The sequence below is a fragment of the Phaseolus vulgaris genome, chromosome 9 (assembly GCF_051622355.1).
Source record: "Phaseolus vulgaris cultivar YP4 chromosome 9, ASM5162235v1, whole genome shotgun sequence".
Classification (NCBI taxonomy): Eukaryota; Viridiplantae; Streptophyta; class Magnoliopsida; order Fabales; family Fabaceae; genus Phaseolus; species Phaseolus vulgaris.
The window spans coordinates 8230928-8251933 of NC_143506.1; the positions used below are offsets into that span (position 1 = coordinate 8230928).

The window sequence follows — 21006 nt, forward strand, 5'->3', positions numbered from 1 at the left end:
GTCAATCATGATCCATATACGATTATCTAATTTTTTGATTGCTTAAAACTAACACCCTTGAAAAATTATGTATCAAATTAATTTTTAATATTACATAACTCACTACTCAATATTAAAAAAAATGACGTGGACAAAGTCGTGCCAAATTGGCACGACTTCAGGTTGATGTGGTAGATTCAGGTTGACGTATCAAAATCGTGTCAATTTGACACGACTTCTGCATATGAAGTCGTGCCAAGTTGGCACGACTTGCCCCATTTTTGTAATTTTTTTGAAACGAATTCTATTTTGGTAAAAAAAGAAAAGCACACTGTGGGGAAAAAACCGATTATTTAACATTTTCTCACTTAAAAGTTTGATGTGTTTTTACCATAAGAAGTGTTAACATTCAAAACAATAATTATGAAATTGCTCTCCCTAACTGATTGGTGGAACGTTTTTATAATTATTGTTTTTTGGCATATAAAACATGCAATACAATAAACTAGTAGTTTTTTGAGACTATAATACAATCTTCTTTTCCAATAATTCATCATCCAAGTCTTTCTAGAAAACTGTCAAACTCAATAACACACATAAAGTAAGAAGAGTTATAAAAATTAAACATATAAAATTCATAGTTGTTAAAAATAAATATTTCAAATACACTAACTCAAAGAAGTATATAAAAGGGGTTGTCTTTAAAAAAATTTAACTAGTCACGTGTCCAGAGAAATAAAAAACAAGAAAAATATTAGTAAAAATATCATATATGGTCAGTAGTTTTTAATAAGAGATCCGTATGAAAAATAAATAAAGTTAATTAAGTGTTAAAAATCAATTAATAAAATATAAGCAGAATGATTAATATGATGTGACAGAGTCAAATACCAATTAACAAGTAGTATAAATAGATAACGTATTTAGTTCAGTAGTTTAGTTTTTCTGATAAGTGATTAATACAAATATTGACTTAAGTTTTGGAGAATTCTTGCAAGTATCCCACTTCAAATGGAGAGACCGGAAGGTAATTTAAGAAACACGAATGACTGAAAGAAGAAGTTGACAGATAAAAAAAAAACAAAACAAAACAAAATAAGAACGAATTTTGAGTACACTCTCTTCCATAAAAACTTTACAAATTCAAGTTTATTAAAAAAATTATAAACATCATCATTTACTCTTATTAATTACTCTAATATCCAAAATCCAAAATGAATAGTCTTACTTCAAAATTTTGTAAATTCATCAACTTGCCGAAAATGTCAAATTAAATTATCATCAAGGTGAAATAGGCCACTCCAATCAGATTTTAGTATACTTAGAGTTTAATATTTCTTTAATGAAATATAATTTAGGTCTAAACTATTTTATTTTTTTATTTTTCTATCAAGTCCTTTAGAGGGTATAAATTTGCTTTTTAATAAACTTATATGTTTAACCTTAAATATAAGTCAATATATTTAGTAATTAAGAAAAACAAAATAAATACATAATTTTAATATATTATAACAAATTTAACATGATAATAATACTAGTAAAATTTATTATTTATATTTACATAATTAAGAAGTGCTCAAAAGACTATTCATGTTTTCTAAGACATGACCTTGTTAACCTAATAAGCATTTATACAAACCTAGGTTTAACCTACTATGTAAAAAATGTGTTTGATATATATATATAAAGTTTTTTTAATATCTCATTAAAACATATTAAAAAAATGTTTTTTTTAAAGTAAAATCGATAGTTTTATCACTTTTCAAGAGATAATAAATGTTATTTAAAAATTATCTTAAAAAGCATAAGATATGGCAAACTAACAAGTAAAATTTGTTTGGTCACGTTTTATCTTACATTATTTATAAACAAATTTAAATTGAATTATTTTCTTAAATAAAGTCATTTATTTTCTTAAATAAAATTTACTGCAATAATTTTTTATAAATATGGAATTGAAAAAGAAATGTTATCTTACAAAAAATAAATTAAATTAAGATACAATATCTTATTTATATAAATTTAAACAAAAGAAACATTAAAACTAACAAATTAGATTGCATTTAATAGAGTAAAGTCAAACTTAAGTAGAATAATATACATACCGGTTGCTAATTTGGATGTCAAAGTTGTTTTGAACTCCTCTTACTTAAAAGAAATTTATTGGACATTTTAATAAATAAATCAAACTTTGGTCTAACATTTTTAGTGTCTCTTTCCTCACCTCACATGTTGTAAGAGTGAACGTTGTTTTTTCTTATATAACTAGTTTCGTGCACAATAAGTGTGGTGTTTGACACACCGAACTTTTCAAAAACATCATGATAAGCATAACAAATTTGTGATACTTTTAATCGTAATCAAATTAATAACCATGGTGTTTTGTTTACTTGACGATGTATAGTCTAAAGAAAAAGTGTTGTAGGTTAAAGGAATATGCACATATGATCTATAGTCACAAGTGAAGCATGTCACAATAAGATTGATGCAAATTTTTAATAATTTTAATTGTTTCATTGGTGAGTTTGGTTGAAGGTGGATAAGAATTTGTCAAGATAATATGTTTGTGTATGTCAGCATTCGTAAGTGCATTACCCTTATAAGCATGTGGCTTAGTATATGCTATCTAAACTTCCTTTGTCTCTTGTGTCAACTACATGCACCAAATGTTTATCTTAACAAACTTCTACAATATCATGCATTAAATAAGTTTTATATTGTATTTCTTGTAAAGTTCCAAAATTTTATTTGAAAAATGAAGGTAGTATCCACTTAAGAAAATACTCACGCAAAATTGACTACACATTCAATTAATAAATAGTATAAAAAATAAGAAAAATATATAGTTTGAACATTAAGTGAGAAAGATAAGTTAGTGACAAATGAGACATCAAGATGAGAATGAAGGTAAATGTTGAAGCTTCTAGAAAAGAAAGTGAACATTGGATGTGAAAAAATATTATTGTGCACAAACAAAACAAATAAAACCTTGAGAAAAAGTGCCGTTTAGCAAATAAATGTTACAATTGTGTCATTTGATTCAATTTAAATGTTATAGTTGTTTGCTTGTTGTCAAGAGATGAACCAAAATGACATTCAATATTTGTGGGTAATTCTTAAAAAAAAAAACTAAGGTTTCTTCTTCAGGTGCATACTCATAATCTTCTAACCTAAACATACTCACTGCAATTGACGAATATGACACACAATCAATCATCAACCATTTTACATATCTCCCTCCCAATTATTTGTAATATTATTTCATTTTGACATTTTCTTATAACTTTATCAATGCAGTAGATTTTGAAAACCTTGACTTAAGTCATCAAGTTAATACTTGAACATCAACATGAAATTAAAAACACTAACAATGACAACAAATAAGAAAGGTACATCAAAATCATGAGCAAGATCATAATTGATTGCCTGATGACTATATTTTTTAAACTTTTTGTACATATTTGTGGAATGTTATGCGAATGAACGTCTTTATCATAATTATAAAGGTTCATATCCACCATAGTAATTACTTAATTACTTCACATTGAAGTTAAATGCAATGCAAATAAAATGTTTAACACCCTGCAAAAATGCATTGTTGTTGCTTGTATATTAGTTTGTGACTCATCTGATGAAAGTGTGAATGATTATAAAGTGTTGCATTGAGTACCTACAATATTCAACAACAAAGACATTAATCGACTAATATAAATGACATAAACTTGTGGCTTTCCAATTAGGTTAGATCATTTGACTATATGCATAGGGAATGAAAAAATTGTCTATCAAAATCAATTTTTGGCGTTAACCTAACAATCACTCTCAAATTAGCAACATGACAAAACTTATGGAATTAACATGCATTTTTCTTGGCACTACATAATCAAATAATGACATTACTCTATTAAATATATATAATATGTTTAATGAAGTTATGTCAAATTGAAAATTCATGATCAACCAATAGATTATAGTTAACATATTATTTTTAGTATTAAAAACAATGAAAAAATAGTTCACATGCACAAAATCTAGAGATCATGTTCAAATGTTCAGCCAAAACACACAATGGGTTTGATTTTGTTTTATAATAAAATAAATCTGTTTTAAAGTGATTCCTAATTTCAGTCTAAGGTTTTTGAAATCAATGGATTTATTCTAATACTAAAAATTATAAAAAATGGATTTAGTATGCACAAGGTTGTACAATTTTTTTTAACTAAAACAAACTCAAATAAATTCAAATATAACAATGTTTCACTAAGGTGTACTAGTTATACTTTATATATATATATATATATCACGACAATGATAATAATAAAATTAAAGAAAATATAAATATGTATTTTTTTAATTATTACTAATTGAGATATAAATTCTTCTAATCTTTGTGTTGCCAGTTAAATTCAATATATATTATAAATGTCATTTATCTCTTTAATTTGACTAGAAAATCATAGATTTGTATTCAAAATTTAAAACAATATATAGAAAAAACTACAAATTTTAATGAATAAGTAAAATAATTTGACAACATTATTCTCAATAACAAAAAAAGGAATAAACACATATAACAATGAAAAGTAGTAATTTCATATGTTAATCTACTACTTTGTTACATGGTCATTATTTTAACATTATTCATCTATCTTCTACCAATAACTTCAATGTAAAGGTAAAAAATTAGAAATAAAATACTTCATAAAATTTGGCTTGGGAAGAAGAACTTATTTGTTTTGAATACTGCTTGAAACAAAGATTTTTTTTTGTATAATACAAGCCATCAAAATTGGTCTTAGTATTTAAATTTTGTTCAATTAAACAAGATTATCAAAGAAAATAAAAAATAAAAGTAAGAATAAAACATGAGACAAAAAAAAGATATTTGAGAGGAAAACAAATAAGAGATGTAATAAAAAAAACACATTATATATGTGTATTAACAAAGAGAATGATAATGACTGTCTATTCTTTAAAAAGACAAAAAAAAAGGAATTGCCGTTACATTTCCTTAATTACTTTTAATATTATAGATATGTAAAATCTAAAATATTATTCAAAAATATATTTATTTATTAGGAGTGAATAAAAAAATTATTGCTACAATAAATAAAGTATTAAAAAATTTGCAGGTTTTATAATGGGAATATTATTCATTGTTATTCATGAGGCATTGTTATGTATCTGATGCAGTAGGTAAGGGGTGAGATGTGTATATCTTTTGGGAATCATGTGTGGCAAGTGTGAGTAAATTTGTGACCTACAATACCCTACAATACCAGAACCTAAAACGCTAATTTTTCCTTTTATTTTTTTTTTACAATTTTTTTATTCTCTCACCTCACTCTTGCCCTGCCCGGGAGAGAACTGCACGAAACGAAGTCTAAAAAAACGGATCCCAATAAAAAAAAACTGAACCCTAACCCTAGAAACCGGGCTTATCCTCTTATTCCTTTGTGTGTTCGTTCATTCGCTCCGAAATCGAACCAGGTACGATAGGGTTTGTCACTGAATCTTCTCTAGTCTAAGCGATAGGATTATATCTGCAATTTGTTAAGCTAGGGTTTGGATTTATATGATGGAATGCTCTGCTTCCTGTGTACCTTGTTGTTGCCGGCGATGACCGGAGACCGATGTCAACCGTTGAAGGACATGGCGGAGGGAGGGGATGCCGCCGCCATGGGGAGGCCCTATGGGTCTGACTTTGTGACGGAAATTACTCCTGACTCTGCTGTACGTACAATTGATTACTTGTCCCAGGCTAGGAAAGCGCTCGCTGAGCGTTCCCCATTTGATGTTGCTGAAGAAACTTCGACTTCTGCTGTGCTTACTCTGCCCAGTGGGTTGGCTGGCCTGCTGAACCGACAGACTGATAACAGGAGACGTCCTAAGAAGTCCCATTCTGGTGGACATAAGAGAAAATCTTCTGCTAGGGCTAACCAGAAGAAGCCTGATGATTCTAACATTTGGATTGAGACTGAGGAGTACTTTAGGGACTTAACCTTGGCTGATATTGACACCTTGTTTGAGTTCTCTCGGGCAACTAGTTTAGCTTCTCAGGAATTGGGAAATGCTCCAAGTTACAATGCAGTTACTAGTTATATAAAGAATGAAATGGAACCTGTTCCAAGATTCAATGGAGGAGTCAGTAGTGAGGATGAAAAGAAGGGTGACTTAGTGGGTAGTGAGGATGCAAAGAAGGTTGATGAAGCTGTGGAAAATGAAGATGAATTGTTGGTAATTGGGGCAATTGACGAAGCTGCTGATGAACAAGCTTATCCTCAGGATGACAAGAATCAAGACATTTCTGATTCTGCTATTAGTTTAGAGTGGTTTTTAGGTTGTAGGAATAAACTTTCTTTGACTTCTGAGCGCCCCTCTAAGAAAAGGAGGCTTTTGGGTGTTGAAGCTGGTTTAGAGAAAGTTATAATGACTTGTCCTTGTGATGAGGGTCGACTGTTTTGCCATTATTGTGGAAGGGGAGACAGTGGCAGGGACTCCAATAGGTTAATTGTCTGCACTTCTTGTAAAATGGCAGTTCACTGTAAGTGCTATGGTGTGCTTGATGATGTAGATGAGACTTGGCTGTGCTCCTGGTGCAAGCAAATGGGTGATGTTGATGAATCAGTGAATCCTTGTGTTCTTTGTCCAAAGAAGGGTGGTGCATTAAAACCAGTTAATAGCAGTGTGGAAGGTGCTGGTTCTGCCCCATTTGTGCACTTATTTTGCTCTCTGTGGATGCCTGAGGTTTATGTAGATGATTTGATGAAGATGGAACCTGTTATGAATGTGGGGGAAATCAAGGAAACCCGGAAGAAATTAGTGTGTAGTGTTTGCAAAGCAAAATGTGGTGCATGTGTTCGGTGCAGCCATGGTATGTTTCCTTGTTGTATCACGCAATTTTCAATTTTTAGGCCAGTTTTGCATTGTTTTCAAACTATGGCTAAAAGCATGTCTGTTAGACCTTCTGATTTGGCTTCACATAGCAGTGCTTCTTAAGGTCATAAATTTTGTATGTCTATTGCCTTTTGGTCTGTGTGCCGGATGTCTGGGTTACTTTCTGCTAAGATGATTTGTATATTAAATTAGGTGTAGTAAAGTTGAGCTCAATTTACTCTTCTTCTCAATGTGAAAATTTCTTAACTTAATTATCGTGGTTCAGATCACAACACAAATTGTGCTGTTCATTGAGTACCTGCATCCGCAAATATATTCTCAAAACATCATATTGATTAAAGAGCTCTAATTTTTCGGTTGCAAAATGATGATTAAAATTGATGGGCATTAATGATTGTGTATGATTTGAGTGGTTATTTTTAAAATAGTTTTGGTGCTTACGTTCAACACTAGAGTTGTATTATATGACATGCCTTCTTCAAGTGCACAAGTGTTTTGGCAATTTACTATGTTCTTTGTCTTCTCTGAAAACAGACTTTTATGTTTCTAATTCTAGTGCATCTTGTCATGGTATTTTGTTATAAAATGTCCCTGGAGAATTGTGGATTTAGGTTGCAAGGTGATCTTCTTTCCATAGTATACAATTCAATTTAACCTAATCTTTGTTTTTTGAATATTGCATAGTGTCTTGGACAATTGACTTGTTAATAATGCCTATTCTGTGATTGAAATATGCTAAGCTAGATTTTGAAATTACTTGTGTTGGTTAATTTTTTCATTGCTCTAGAAACTGTTAGTGATTAATGTGAGTTTCATTGAAATAGGACCTTTCTCCTCTTCATTTATATTTTGCACAATTTTCTGTCTCTTTTCCCCTTCAATATAATTTTGGGAGAAAATGAAGACACTGAAATGTGAACATGTTACCAATGTATAATGGTAACCTTCAGATTATAAACATCTTCTGGTGTTTCTCTTTTTAACTCCCCAGGATGCTTAACTTGAATTCAAATTTGGGGCATGTGTGTGTTAAACTTTGCTGCTGTTGATATTCCATTGACTTTTCTGTCTGAGATACAAGAACTCTTTTGCCATATCATTTAAGTATCTGTTTCCTCTTTCCATATTCTTGTTGGTAATGGACCTTGGGTCAGACAATCATCTTTCCTCTTTTAGGAAGGTTGGAGGTTGGCATTACTGAATTTGAGGCAGTGTTCCCAATAGGGCAAGGGCAAAATTTGGCCATATAAACAATCCGTTGCAGTCTATGGTGCCGCCGTAGCGGGCCTCCCTTCACAAATTGCCTATGGTGGTTGGTGAAAAATATGTCACCCCACTCTGCCTTGGCTGCAATGATGCCACCATTGTAGTGCATCTGCTCTACAAATAGTCAATAAGATAATTGGATTTTTCCTGTTTGAAAGATAAATCTTTATCATGGTCAAATTTTTTATCATCCTGTTTATTCTTCAGTTTGTCATTCTATGACTAGACGGAACATTGATCATCTTGGTATTTTTTGGTGAGAAATAGTTTAATGACTTTTCAGTTCTGATCTTGTCTAGGTACTAGTCTCAATGATTTTATGACAGGAAACCCATCATATAAAATAAGCTAAACGATATAAACCATTTAGTGTTGCTCTTGAAAGCTGGGTAATTAGGCCTTTAAAATGATTATATCAACTACTGCAGATAGGTGTTTCATAAGTTTATTTATATTATCATTGCAATTTGAATATATGATTTTGGACTCAATATTGTTAACACAGTATTCTCTGAACATGGAACAGGATTATGCAGCTTTTCACTTGATTTGTTGTCCCTTTTAATGATTATTTTTTGTTGTTATGAATGATACCTGTCTGGGATTTGGACAAGTTTTATAGTGGTTGCTAAAACTGCCCATAAAAGTGGAAGGATTTTCAATCTGGGGGTATGAAAATGTCATGATTGGGCTAGTAGACCCAAAACAATGGAACTTGTGAGTAACTTGTAGAAATGGAATGACTTCACTGTTTTCTGTTTTATTAAACAAATTCGGCATGTCCTAATCTTTTAATCCCCATTTTTTTTACCATCCCCAACAAGGTTTGGAATAGTGGAGTGAGTAAAGTATTACAAGTATAGTACAAAAATGCGTTCCTCATCGTTAATATGTTTGCTAATGGTAATTGGGGCTTCTCCAAACGCAACTGACCTCCTTTACCTAGGTCTGACACCAGCTACAGGATCATAGGTGTGAAAAGTAGATTGCATAATTTTTAGTTGAGTGTAGGGATACTGGGAGACTAAGAAGAGCACTGAATGGAATTATTAAGTGGTATCTCATGCCAGGAGTGGAAATAAGGCAGACCAGATCAGGCTTGATCTTCATTACAAAAAAAAGTTTGAGCCCCTAACCTATTTATCTGTATTTAAGGCTTTTTTAAAAGCTCTAGTCTGATCTTTGTGAATGTTTGACCTGACTTGCGTGCTTTTTTATAAGTTAGTTTTGTTATAAAGTCTTTAAAAGGCTAGAGTTGTATTATTTGTCCTAAACAGCTGCATTAGTTATTATTATGCAATAGATGTATTGTGTGTGTATATATATGAGGTATATATAATATATATAATTATGTGTATGTATATATATTATAACTTTAATTTACTTATTAAAAACCTATTTTGACCTTAAACAAAATAAAATTTATCTATTAATAATCTTTCAAGTTTGATATTTTATGTGGGTCTATATGCTTAGTAATTAAGAAAGGTAAATAAATATTTTATTTATATAAATTTTAATATAATAATTATAATGCTAACAAAAGGTTTTTTTTTTATATATATACATAGCTTGTTAGGTGTAAAAGGCTTTTTTAATAGCCTAATGCTTGACCTTTTTAACCAAGTACATAGCTTTTATAAAAGCCTAGGCCTGATCTCTTTTGTAAAAGAGTCTAGACTAGCTTGAGCCTACATAGGGCAATATATAAGCCCTATTTCCATCCCTAATCCCATGGTAAGTAATATCTTTGAGCATGTGGCCTATAATTCCATCAGCCTAATTGTATCATGCTATTACTTAGGGGGTGTTTTTTTATGGTAAAACTTTTTATTCTCAGGAATCATATTCCTACGACTATTATACCAAGATTATTATTTTTATAGACATGTTTGGTTGGAGTTAATAATTTTAGAGAGAAAATAATTTTTATTAATTAAAAAAAATAAAAAATAAAATGAAAAAGGTAGAAGAATGTTGTGGGGGTGGGTTATTATTATAGAAAATAACTTCCATTCCCATGGGAATATGAGATACTCACTCCCTTGTCACGGGAGCGGAAACCAGTTAAAATGTGGGAGTGTAACTTTTGTAGGAATAAATAGTTTTCTGGGATATATTTTCATAAACTCCTAACAAACGTGAGAACATTTATTCTAATCCTATATGTTCCTGGGAATGAAAGAAGATAACGTTAAACAAACCCCCTTTTAGTGGGATAAAGTTTTTTTTTGTTGTTTTTAAGTGTCATGCTTGCTTATGGTTTTCTGGTACCGTTTATTTGACACATTGCAGCTACCGTTTCTAAATAGTAAATATTTCAATTGACGTTCTTCTTTTGATCTTTTGAGTTGTTTGTAAGTTGTATTCTTAGCTATCTTATTCTCCTGAAATTCTTGCAACTTGCGAGTCATTTATTCTTTGTGGTATTTTCAGGAAGCTGCAGAACTTCTTTCCACCCTTTATGTGCAAGGGAAGCTAGGCATAGGATGGAAGTTTGGGCAAAGTATGGTAATGATAATGTGAGTAATCTGTATTTTTATGTATAATGTCCCTGTTCCCCTTTCCAATAAGAAATTAAAAAATAAACAAAATGCTGAATATCAATTTCGGAGCAATTCCTAAGTTGCCAACAGTTCCTGTTTTTGGTGGCAAATGTCTAAACTGTAGTGCTACTTATGTGTCATGCTTTGTCAGGTTGAGTTGCGGGCTTTTTGCTTGAAACACTCAGATCTACCCGAGAGTAGAAGCATCTTGCCACAGGAAGGCTTTATTGAGGTTAGAAATGAATTTTCTGAAGCCAATGACCTTCCAGTGACATTGCCAGTGAGTGGTGAACACAACTTGCGAGATTGCAGGAATGGAGGATTAGTCTCTGACAGTAATCCAGACAAATTGAACGATAATGGCGAACCACCAGATGGAGGATTACCTGATTGCACGTTAAGTGCTCACATGTTGGGATGTGGTGCTCTGCCCCAACAAAATGTAGAAGTGGTAGGGAGAGGGAATGAGAATGTTGATGCTTCTGATTCTCTCAGTTTTGCTCTAGTTTTGAAGAAGGTATGCTGCATTTAAGTACATCCATACATGTATTTGTTTTAGATGAAGCTATAATTTTGGAAACAATTAATCTTATTCCATTTTTTGTTTTAAATTGACATTCACTCTTTGGTAGTTGATTGATCGAGGAAAGGTTAACGTAAAAGACGTAGCATTGGAGATTGGCATTTCACCAGATACATTAACTGCAAATACAAATGTAATGTTTGAAATTTGTCATGTTTTCTTTGTGGAAAATTATTATTCTTAGTATAATATTTGTTTCTTAGTTTTATGTGGCAATCTTTTCCTTGCAGGAAGCTTATATGGCCCCTGATGTCCGACACAAAATAGTGAATTGGCTAAAAGGCCATGTATATACCAGTGCATTTCAGAAGGGTTTAAAGGTCAAATTCAAACCAGCCAATGCATCCAAAATTGATAGTGGAGCCCCAGATGGCTCTGATATTTTACCAATATCAGACTCAGGTTTGCTGGATCCTGTTGCTGTTAAGTCAGTTCCACCAAGGAGGAGAACAACCAATAACATTAGAATTTTGAAGGATAATAAAGTGATATGTCCATCTGAGGGGGTTACAAGTGAGAATGGGATGCCAGTGCACATGTGCAGAGTAGGTCAGTCTAACTGTGAGAATCCAACAACTTCTAATGAAGCATCCATCCCCGATGCAACTGAAATGGTAATTTTACTTTTAGAATTTATTTTGCTTCGTTTCTGATTAATTAAATATTATTGCAATACATTATTCTGAATGATTCAATTCAATACTTTAAGAGTAACATCTTAAATTTTGTTTGGGATTTGGTATTAGATAGCTAATGTTTTACCTGGTCCCATAAGTTTGAAATCTCATTTAATGACTTAACATTATCCATGTTATTTGTTTTTCACCATTTGTTTCTTTGTCAATCTTGAACCACATGACCATTTTTGTTGCCTTTCTTTCTTCCCTTGTGATCTTTGTTACCCCCTCTCCCAGAAAATTGTTAACATTTTTTCAAGGATTCTTTAAATACAAAGTATAGTTCTTTACAATTTCACAGTGAGCTGCTTCTTTCTTTCATTCATTTTTTACACCTTCTCTAGTGGCATGGCTCAGTTGTTTGGAAGTTGATTAGTGTTGCCACCCTAATTTTTGTCACTCCTAGCCTGCTGTAGTCATTTCCTCTTTGGGGGTTCTTCAAGGCTTGAACAATTCTCACTTTACAAGCTAGTTTTATGAGGTTGAGTTAGACTAAGTCTAAATTCTATGGAGTTCATTTTGTTGTTTTTCTGCTGGTACTGCTGCTGCCTTGAGATATCTCAGTGTGTTTTACCTGACTATTGAAGTACTCTATATTTGTGACATTGTATGAGAATTTCATTGTAAAGTAGAATTGTGTGGGTTTGAGCTTCACGTTTTCAATATTTTTGGGCTTCTTTAGCATCTTGGACTATGAGTATGAATATGACAAAATATGCTCCTTAATAAGACTTTCTTGATGTTTTTCTTGGATAAACTTGATGAATGGGGATGTTTTTACCTCTATAATCTTGTTGATGAAAGAGTAAAGAATATACTTGTTTAAACATTTTGGCAAATTCATAAAAAAATTGTCATTAATCTTTACATTAAAATTTTAGGGCTTCCCTTTTCCATCTGCTCCACAGAAACAAAAATGGGAAAAAATATCATTGTTTTAACTTTATTTATTTTTAATGCAGAACTTACCCAAGTCTGAGGATATTTTTCATGAAGTTCAAGGTATGGCTTCATTTAATAACTGCCCTCTTCAGAGTTCGTCAGTTTCTTCTTACTAGTATTTGGTAATTTCTTTCTAAAATCCCTTCCCCCTTCCATTCTATTTCTTCAAGAGAAAGATGATGATTTTGTATGATGAAAACATTGTTTTTAAAGATTTTGGTTTGCTTTTAACTGTATGTGTCTTAGTCTCTTCTGAGTATTCTTATATTGAGTTACTGTGAATATGTTTTTGCTCTTGCTGTACTGTGTTTTTTAAAGTATGTATATTCATTTTTGCAGGGAATGCTGATAAACCTAACAAATCCTGCTTATCTGGGTACGTTTTAGAGGAAGTGTAGTATTTGTTTGCGAAATCCTTCTATTCTTTCTTATCAACACTGTCTTGTTCATTCTGCTTCAGAACCATCTGATTCTGGTTTCGTGTGAGCTTTTCAAAGTGGATATTTTGGTTTTATGCAGCCTGTACTACTTTTTGTCTCTTATTATGTGTTTGTAGAAGTCCTTCGATGTGATGACTTACATAGGTTGGTATTCTTCTTTAAAGCCAATTTTAATTTATTTGAAATGCAGAAAGGGTGCAGTCTCTAGTTACATTCATCCATTCACCAACAAGAAATTGCTGCAGATTGGGGTGCCTTTGGAGGATGTTATATGTGAGATAAATTTAAATATTCTTTTAATAGGTGTTTTGTATGGCTGTTCTAATTTCCTGTTTTGTATAATATTTGGGAATATGATAGTTGAAAATTTTCAATTCTCAAAAGCATGTCAAAACGAATGTTGGAATGTGGTATTATTTATACCTAAATATAAAATAAATAGGTTTCTATGTGTTTAGAAAATTAGAATGTCCTCATTCCAAAGGGCTCCTTGGTTGTTTTCTTTAATATCCCGTTGAAATGGTCTAACAAATTCCTCTCAGCAGGTTCAAGTGACAAGAAAAATTCGGGTTTGGTTGAATCCTTCGGGGCTAGTGGCTGCTCAAATAGCCAAAATCAGAATTTAACTTGCAGTGAAATATCAAAGTCTGACGCAGTAAAGAAAGAGCAATTGGTTAGAAGTAAAGAAATGGAACTTTCGGAACTTTCTCCACAAGATGAATTGGAAGGGGAACTTGTTTATTTTCAGTATAGGTTATTGCAGAATGTGGTTGCAAAAAGGAGGCATATTGGTGTGTCTTCTTTCTTCCCAATTCTTATCAATTCCTTGTTTTTTTTAAAATTAATTTGAAGTTGGTAATATTGTTTGGAACTAGGTATTTGTTTTGTCTCTTTGTTCAACATAGAGCGATAGTAATTCATTCTTGATTTTGTAATTGCAGATAATTTAATCTACAGTGTTGCCAAGAGTTTACCTCATGAGATTGATAAGGCACATCAACAAAGATGGGATGATGTTATTGTTAATCAATATCTACGTGATCTTAGAGAGGCAAAAAAGCAAGGCAGAAAAGAAAGAAAGCACAAGGAAGCACAGGCAGTATTGGCTGCTGCAACTGCTGCTGCGGCAGCATCTTCTAGGTCATTCCGGAAAGACACCTTAGATGAATCTATGCAACAGGAGGTCGTAGATACTTTATTCTCTCCCTCTCTCAATAATCAGCTAGTTGTATTGACAACAGAATATGATCATTTTTCAGAATTTGTTAAAATCGGACAATTTAAACGGAAGGACTGGTGCTTGTTCTCAACCAATGCCTCGAGCCAAAGAGACACTCTCAAGAGTAGCTGTGACTAGAACTTCATCAGAGAAATATTCAGATTTTTGCATGCCAACCTCAGATTTTTCTAAGGAGCAATGTAAATCATGTGATATTTGTAGACGGTCAGAGACTATTTTAAACCCTATCCTAGTCTGCTCTGGTTGCAAGGTTTTAGGACTCATCCCTGGTCTTTTTCATTTATTTATTTCACGTATCTGTGTCCCATTGTAATTGTTTTTCTGTTACAGGTTTCAGTTCACTTGGATTGCTATCGTAGTGTGAAAGAAACAACAGGTCCGTGGTACTGTGAATTATGTGAAGAAATGTCATCTAGAAGCTCTGGGGCATCTGCTATCAACTTTTGGGAGAAACCTTATATTGGTGTAGAATGTGCTCTCTGTGGTGGTACTACTGGGGCTTTTAGGAAGTCTTCTGATGGTCAATGGATTCATGCTTTCTGTGCTGAGGTTAACTATTTCCATTTGATTTCTTTTGGAGATTGTTCTTTCTTTCTTTAATTCCTAAGTTTGACTAAGTGGTAACTTGTATTTGGAATATGTACTAGTGGGTTTTTGAGTCTACGTTCAGAAGAGGACAAATAGATGCTGTTGAAGGAATGGTATGTGCATTGGCTAAACTTCTAATTCCTTAGTTTTGAATTCCACCCTCCATGCTCTTGCTTGTTTAACTTGGAAAAAAAATTGACGTACCTTTTCTAACATCTATCTGTGTGCATTGTTAAATGCCAGGAAAGTGTGCCGAAAGGAGTTGACATTTGTTGTATCTGCCATTGCAAGAATGGTGTATGCATGAAGGTAATGATAACATAAAAAATGAATTTTCTTTATCCTTTGATTTGATCATTAAGCTTTTGAAATTAATGTTTTTATTTGACAAGTAAAGTTTTAAATGTTGAATGCAGTGTTGCTATGGGCATTGTCAGACCACATTCCATCCATCCTGTGCTAGAAGTGCTGGTTTGTACATGAATGCGAGGACTGCAGGTGGCAAGGTTCAACACAAAGCTTACTGTGAAAAGCATAGTTTGGAGCAAAAAGCAAAGGTTAGATTTTGCCTTTAGAAATAAAATGTCCTTTCTTGGTCTGCTGTAAAGGTATCTTAAGTTTCTGCTCCTAATTTTGTTCAGGCTGAAAATCAAAAACATGGAATTGAAGAGTTAAAAAGTATCAGGCAAATTAGGGTGAGACTTCCTTTCCCTTTTCTTAACCAGCTTCCTCATTATTATTTACAGGACTTGAAAGTAGGATGCATTGTCCTTTGCAATGTTGTGAAAATCGGAAGAGGATCGGAAATGGAATGAAAAATCGTAACTCGAGGATCGTAATTTGACTCGAAAGAGTTACTACTCGTGTTACTATTATACATAACATAATTAAAAATAGATTCATAATTCATAAAATGGTCATGCATAAAATAAAACAACCAATAAATTCATGAAATAGTAGTGTGCAGCAGCACATATAAAATCTCAACCTCACCACCCGCAAAGACAAACAACAGCAAATGAAATAAAAGAGAGAAGAGATTGTGGGGAGCTGCGACAGAGGCGGGAAGAGTTGCGACGGCAGCTGAAGCTGCGACAACAGCAGGAAGCGCGATATTAGGGTTTTTTAGGGTTTATTTCTGTGCAACACTCTTGGGCCTCGTTTTCAGTTTGTTTTCTTAAATGGGCTTAGTCATGGATCGGAGAGACTCAGCAATCCTCCTATCCGGTCACCGACTCGCCAGATCGCTCTGATCCATTTAGGTTGCGATCCACCATGCGATCTGACACAGTTTCTTCTCCAAAATCGCAAGATTGTACGATCTTACAATCTAGATCGCGATTTTAACAACATTGGTCCTTTGAACTTTGGATGTTTTATTTGTAGACATCTAAGCCTCCTTAAAATATTTGGCCATCTAAATTCTATTGGATAAAGGTTCTGGCTTGGTCCTAATTTTGGTCTGGCAGGTCAGTTAACATGTCATGTGATGATGTGATGGTGGTGTCATTTACTGTATCTTTTTTATCTGAGTTAAACCAACATTGCTGAGTTTCTCCTCAGTGAAGGGAATTAAAAATGTGGAGAACATTACTCACTCGTGTATTTACGAGTGCTTTGTGGACTATGTAGATAATCAAGATGGCGATTGTCTCTTCCAATTTTGTTGTTATACTTAAATATTCTGCCAATTTTGTCTAACCAGAAACTCCATCTTGGATATCCTCATAAATGCTGGGTCTCTTAATTTCCCAAAGTTTATGCTATAAATCCATTAAAACGATTTGTGAATTGGTGTGGGTGACAATGATCTGATTAACTAACTGGCTAATGATAGCAGGAGGAAGTGGCTAGTGTTTGTTGCACACTGAATTCTGTAGCAGTTGCTGTAGGGTTATTGTTTTTTGACAGGGTTGAAATTTTTTTTGGAAAGCTGATTGAGTTGAGCATCCCTAGGTCAGTGTCTCCGAAAGGGGGGATAACCAGAAAGTATGAGTGAAGGGTCATAGCGTTGAACCATGAAGACATTAACTCTTAGAGGGTTTAGATCCCATATCAACTAGAGATTTGACCAGAGTACAGTGCTGGGTAGTCCTCACCTTCCAGGCTAATTTTGCAGAGATGAGTTAGGTCCTAACTTCTAAGCCCCAGATTCTATGAAAATTAGTAGTGCCTTTATCCTCACTTGAGTGCATGAGATGCTGATTTGTACTTTTTTAATTTTAACAAAATAAATTCAATAGCTGTTAGAAACTTCAAATTGCTAGCAATCATTACCAAACCATAAAATGATATGTGAAAAAGAAAATCCTTGCTTGTATTTTATATAGTGGTTGTGTGTGTATGTTTAGGGATCATCATTATAGTTATTTGTGCATAATTTCACTTCTGTTTTGAAGTCTCTGTTAGTGCAAGTGATTTTAGGCATAATTTGAAGTTTATCAAATAACTTATTGTCCCTGTATGTTTCTGAAACAGGTTGAACTTGAGAGATTACGTCTCCTTTGTGAAAGAATTGTCAAACGTGAAAAAATAAAGGTAATGATTTGTCAAATTTGTCGTAAGAATCTCAATTGTTCTTAGTTTCCTTCATTCGGCACTTATTACTGAGGACATTTAATTGCCATTTTGAGTGATATATAATGTAGCATTTTCAACTCATGTTTGGATTTTCTTTATTTTGCTGTCGTGCATAGCCATTTTGATTAACTTCTGCTATTGTGGGCATTTACAGCGGGAATTAGTACTATGTTCACATGACATACTGGCCTTTAAAAGAGATAATGTTGCGAGGTCTGTGCTAGTTCATAGCCCTTTCATCCTTCCTGATGGTAGTTCAGAATCAGCTACAACGTCCCTGAAAGGGAACACAGATGGATATAGATCATGCAGTGAACCACTCCAAAGATCAGATGATGTTACTGTTGACAGTTCTGTTTCTGCTAAGCACCGTGTCAGAGTCGCCATATCTATGGATGCAGACCCAAAATTGGATGATGACTGCTCAACCTCCCAAAGCAAATATAACCACAAGATTCCAGAAAGAACACAATTTTCTGGCAAGAAGATTCCTCATAGAGCTGGTGCATCACGAAATATTTTGGATGAAGGTGGATGGAGATCCAAATCTAGAAAGGTGAGTAATGACAGACTTCAATGTCCAATTATCATTTTTTTTCAGTGAGATATGTAGTTTGTGCCTTGTAGATTTACTGGGAGAACTTCTTACGCCTTGCTTCTTTGCAATTGCAGCATGCTGAAACATTTGGAAAAGAGCTTGTTATGACGTCAGATGAAGCATCTATGAAGAATTCGATGCTACCAAAAGGATATGCATATGTTCCTGCTGATTGTCTGTCAAATGACAAGAACTCTAACGAGGATATATATGCTAGTGGGCCTGTGGAGCATGAAAGGTAGAGTGTTGGATCCCAGCCTGGTTCTTTATTATGCCCTCGTGGCTGACATCCATAATAATTGATGCCATGCGATTTTGAGCCTGGGGGAGTTTTATTTGAAAATGGCAAAATGTAGAGATAGGTTTGATCACACTGAATTGTTGCAAAATGTTGCTTTCTGCTCTGCGGGGGCAAGTTTTGTTAGCATTGTTGTACATTCCTCATGAGAGTAAACTGTACAGTGGATGAGCATTTCTTGCATTTACTTGTATTAGAAGGGGGCATGCATTCCGTTTTATTGACACTCGTGGGAACGATCAAACGGAAGCATTCCTTGTAATCATACAAGCGAGGATCAGGGAATCACCTGTTTTTCTGTAAAGTTGATGTACATATTTTATGACAGTCGTAGTAATCTGAAAGGGGTAGTGCTCGGCATTAGATCCACGAGCATATAAATTATATTAAACTTCCACCTAAATTTGTACTTCCCCCTTTTAGCTGCATTTCTATCATGATGATTCTTGTGACTACTGAAATCCCTGATATCATAAATTATAATGTAGCTAATGATAATTGATCCTATCCTATTTTTATTGTCGATAAACCATTTTTTTTTAACTGCTAGATCTCTTCGATGAACCTCAGCTTGCATTAGCTAAATAAAAAACAAAGTGCTTCATTACATTTCGTACGTTGCATGACAATCGTAGTGATTTAACAAAAGTTTGGCAACTGGGCTTCATCATTACCCATGATTTTCAGAATTGTGTGATCTATTGCTCACACAATTAGCTGAATCCCCATCGGGTAGTGAAATGTCAAAACTATCTCCCACACATTTCTTTCTCCGCAGTGCACCCCTTTAATTCAGTAGCCTTCCTCAACAAAATGAAAACCATACGTAGGGTTATGTTTTTCAAATCCATCATCGCGCATGGATGGATTAACGAGATTTCCACTATCCTTGTCTACCATCCAACAAAACCATAAGTGAAATACCACTACTTTTAACGTTATTTTTACTTATTCCGTGAATTGGAGGCATGGTGTTGTCCCTCTTTTTGGACCCAAGGCTGGTTTTGGCCGGTCCATCTAGGTGGAAGACATTATCAACTGGTGAGTTTGGCTGGGGTGGCACATTTGTTGAAAGATAACACAAGTGTCCTAAGATGAGTTCAACGAGAACAAAAATCTTTTGTAGAACAAAAGAGTAAAAGCTCCTTTGATTTTAATTTTCAATATGAATACGAACCTTTTGATTCTTTTAAGTCTAAACTATTAGGACCCCTTAGAGGTTCTAACCAAGGAACACACAAATCCCAAAAAAACATAGTTTTTTTGCCAAAAATAACTTCGCCAGTCGGGGAATGCATTAGATATTTACCTTAACCTGTAGGTCCTTGAGTAGATCCTATATTAGCCCAGAGTTCACCAACAGTTGGATTGTTTACCCACCACTTTAGAACGTGGTTTGAGTTTAAACCGTCATGAAATAGGTTAGTTTTACCTATTGATGACAGTGTCACAATAGTAATTCAACCTAGTACGAGAGGAATTGTTGATTCGCACAATTGGTCATCGCGCTTAGTTGTAAAGTCAGTAACGCGAAGTTACCTTGTGTTGGATTATGTTTGAACATTGTCTCCAAGTCAGAATCCAGACTATAAACAATGTGTGTGCCTCATTTATCAACAAACAACCTTAAAAAAATGTTGGTAGCTGCTATTTGCAGAGATGTGATGTCAAAATTAATCACAAATTTGAAGCAAATGAATCAGATATTTACTTGCTTCTAATTCTTCACTGCTTATTATTTTGAAGTTTTGTGTATATCTTAGATTCGATTTGAAAATATATTTTGAAATGTATATTTCGAAATGTATTAATACATTTTGGATTGTGAATTCTTAAATCTATTTTCAAATCTAAAATTACATTTCAGATTATATAATTCAAAATGTCTTAATTAAATTGTATATTTTGAAATACATATTTATGGATACAATAATACAAATTTCATAACGGTAAAATTGAAATTTTAATTTTTATGGGGTGAAGTTTTAAAATACAGGGCTGGAGAATGCAATAGACCAACTATCTGCTTTTATATTATTGATTTGTGATTTGTGATTTATTAATTTATGTGTATATTTTAATTATTTGTATATTGTTTAAATCAACCTTTGGACGTTTCTCTGTCCTTAGGCTATAAGAGAAGGGGCACATACTCGTGCTCCACAGAAACAGTTTGTGTATATTTACTTTACGGATGAGTTTTCGAGTTAATAGTTAGTTAAAATTCAAAAACTTTAACTGAATTTTTTTTTTGAAGAACAGAAACAATTTTTTTTTTAAAAAACAAGTATGTTTTGAACCTAACACATGATACATTATCTCTAGTGTTTCCATTGTACACTTCTTTTTCTTTATTTCTCGCAGCAATCCCC

The 21006-nt window shown here is 33.2% G+C and overlaps 1 protein-coding gene across 2 annotated transcripts; it reads left to right on the forward strand.

The window, feature by feature from the left end:
* Positions 1 to 5209: 5209 nt before the first annotated feature.
* Positions 5210 to 19163, forward strand: LOC137820084 (PHD finger family protein). 2 transcript variants are annotated; one of them, XM_068623876.2, is made up of 19 exons: positions 5210 to 6853; positions 10579 to 10664; positions 10840 to 11205; positions 11321 to 11404; positions 11502 to 11885; positions 12911 to 12950; positions 13230 to 13266; positions 13521 to 13603; positions 13876 to 14121; positions 14272 to 14513; positions 14590 to 14820; positions 14901 to 15119; positions 15218 to 15271; positions 15402 to 15467; positions 15575 to 15715; positions 15800 to 15853; positions 17637 to 17696; positions 17893 to 18294; positions 18411 to 19163. In XM_068623876.2, exons 1-19 carry the CDS (start codon positions 5563 to 5565, stop codon positions 18576 to 18578), a joined length of 4254 nt encoding a protein of 1417 aa, XP_068479977.1. In that variant the 5' UTR covers positions 5210 to 5562; the 3' UTR covers positions 18579 to 19163. The 2 variants fall into 2 exon arrangements, with proteins under 2 accessions (XP_068479977.1, XP_068479976.1); XM_068623875.2 differs by having other exon boundaries at positions 5223 to 6853; positions 13873 to 14121.
* The last annotated feature ends 1843 nt before the right edge of the window (positions 19164 to 21006 follow it).

Excerpts from the sequence above, each read along its gene's own strand:
- LOC137820084 (XM_068623875.2), top strand. The coding sequence starts at position 5,563 with ATGCTCTGCTTCCTGTGTACCTTGTTGTTGCCGGCGATGACCGGAGAC. Across the intron at positions 15,120-15,217 it reads TTCATGCTTTCTGTGCTGAG|TGGGTTTTTGAGTCTACGTT; the intron begins GTTAACTATTTC and ends AATATGTACTAG. Across the intron at positions 15,272-15,401 it reads TAGATGCTGTTGAAGGAATG|GAAAGTGTGCCGAAAGGAGT; the intron begins GTATGTGCATTG and ends GTTAAATGCCAG.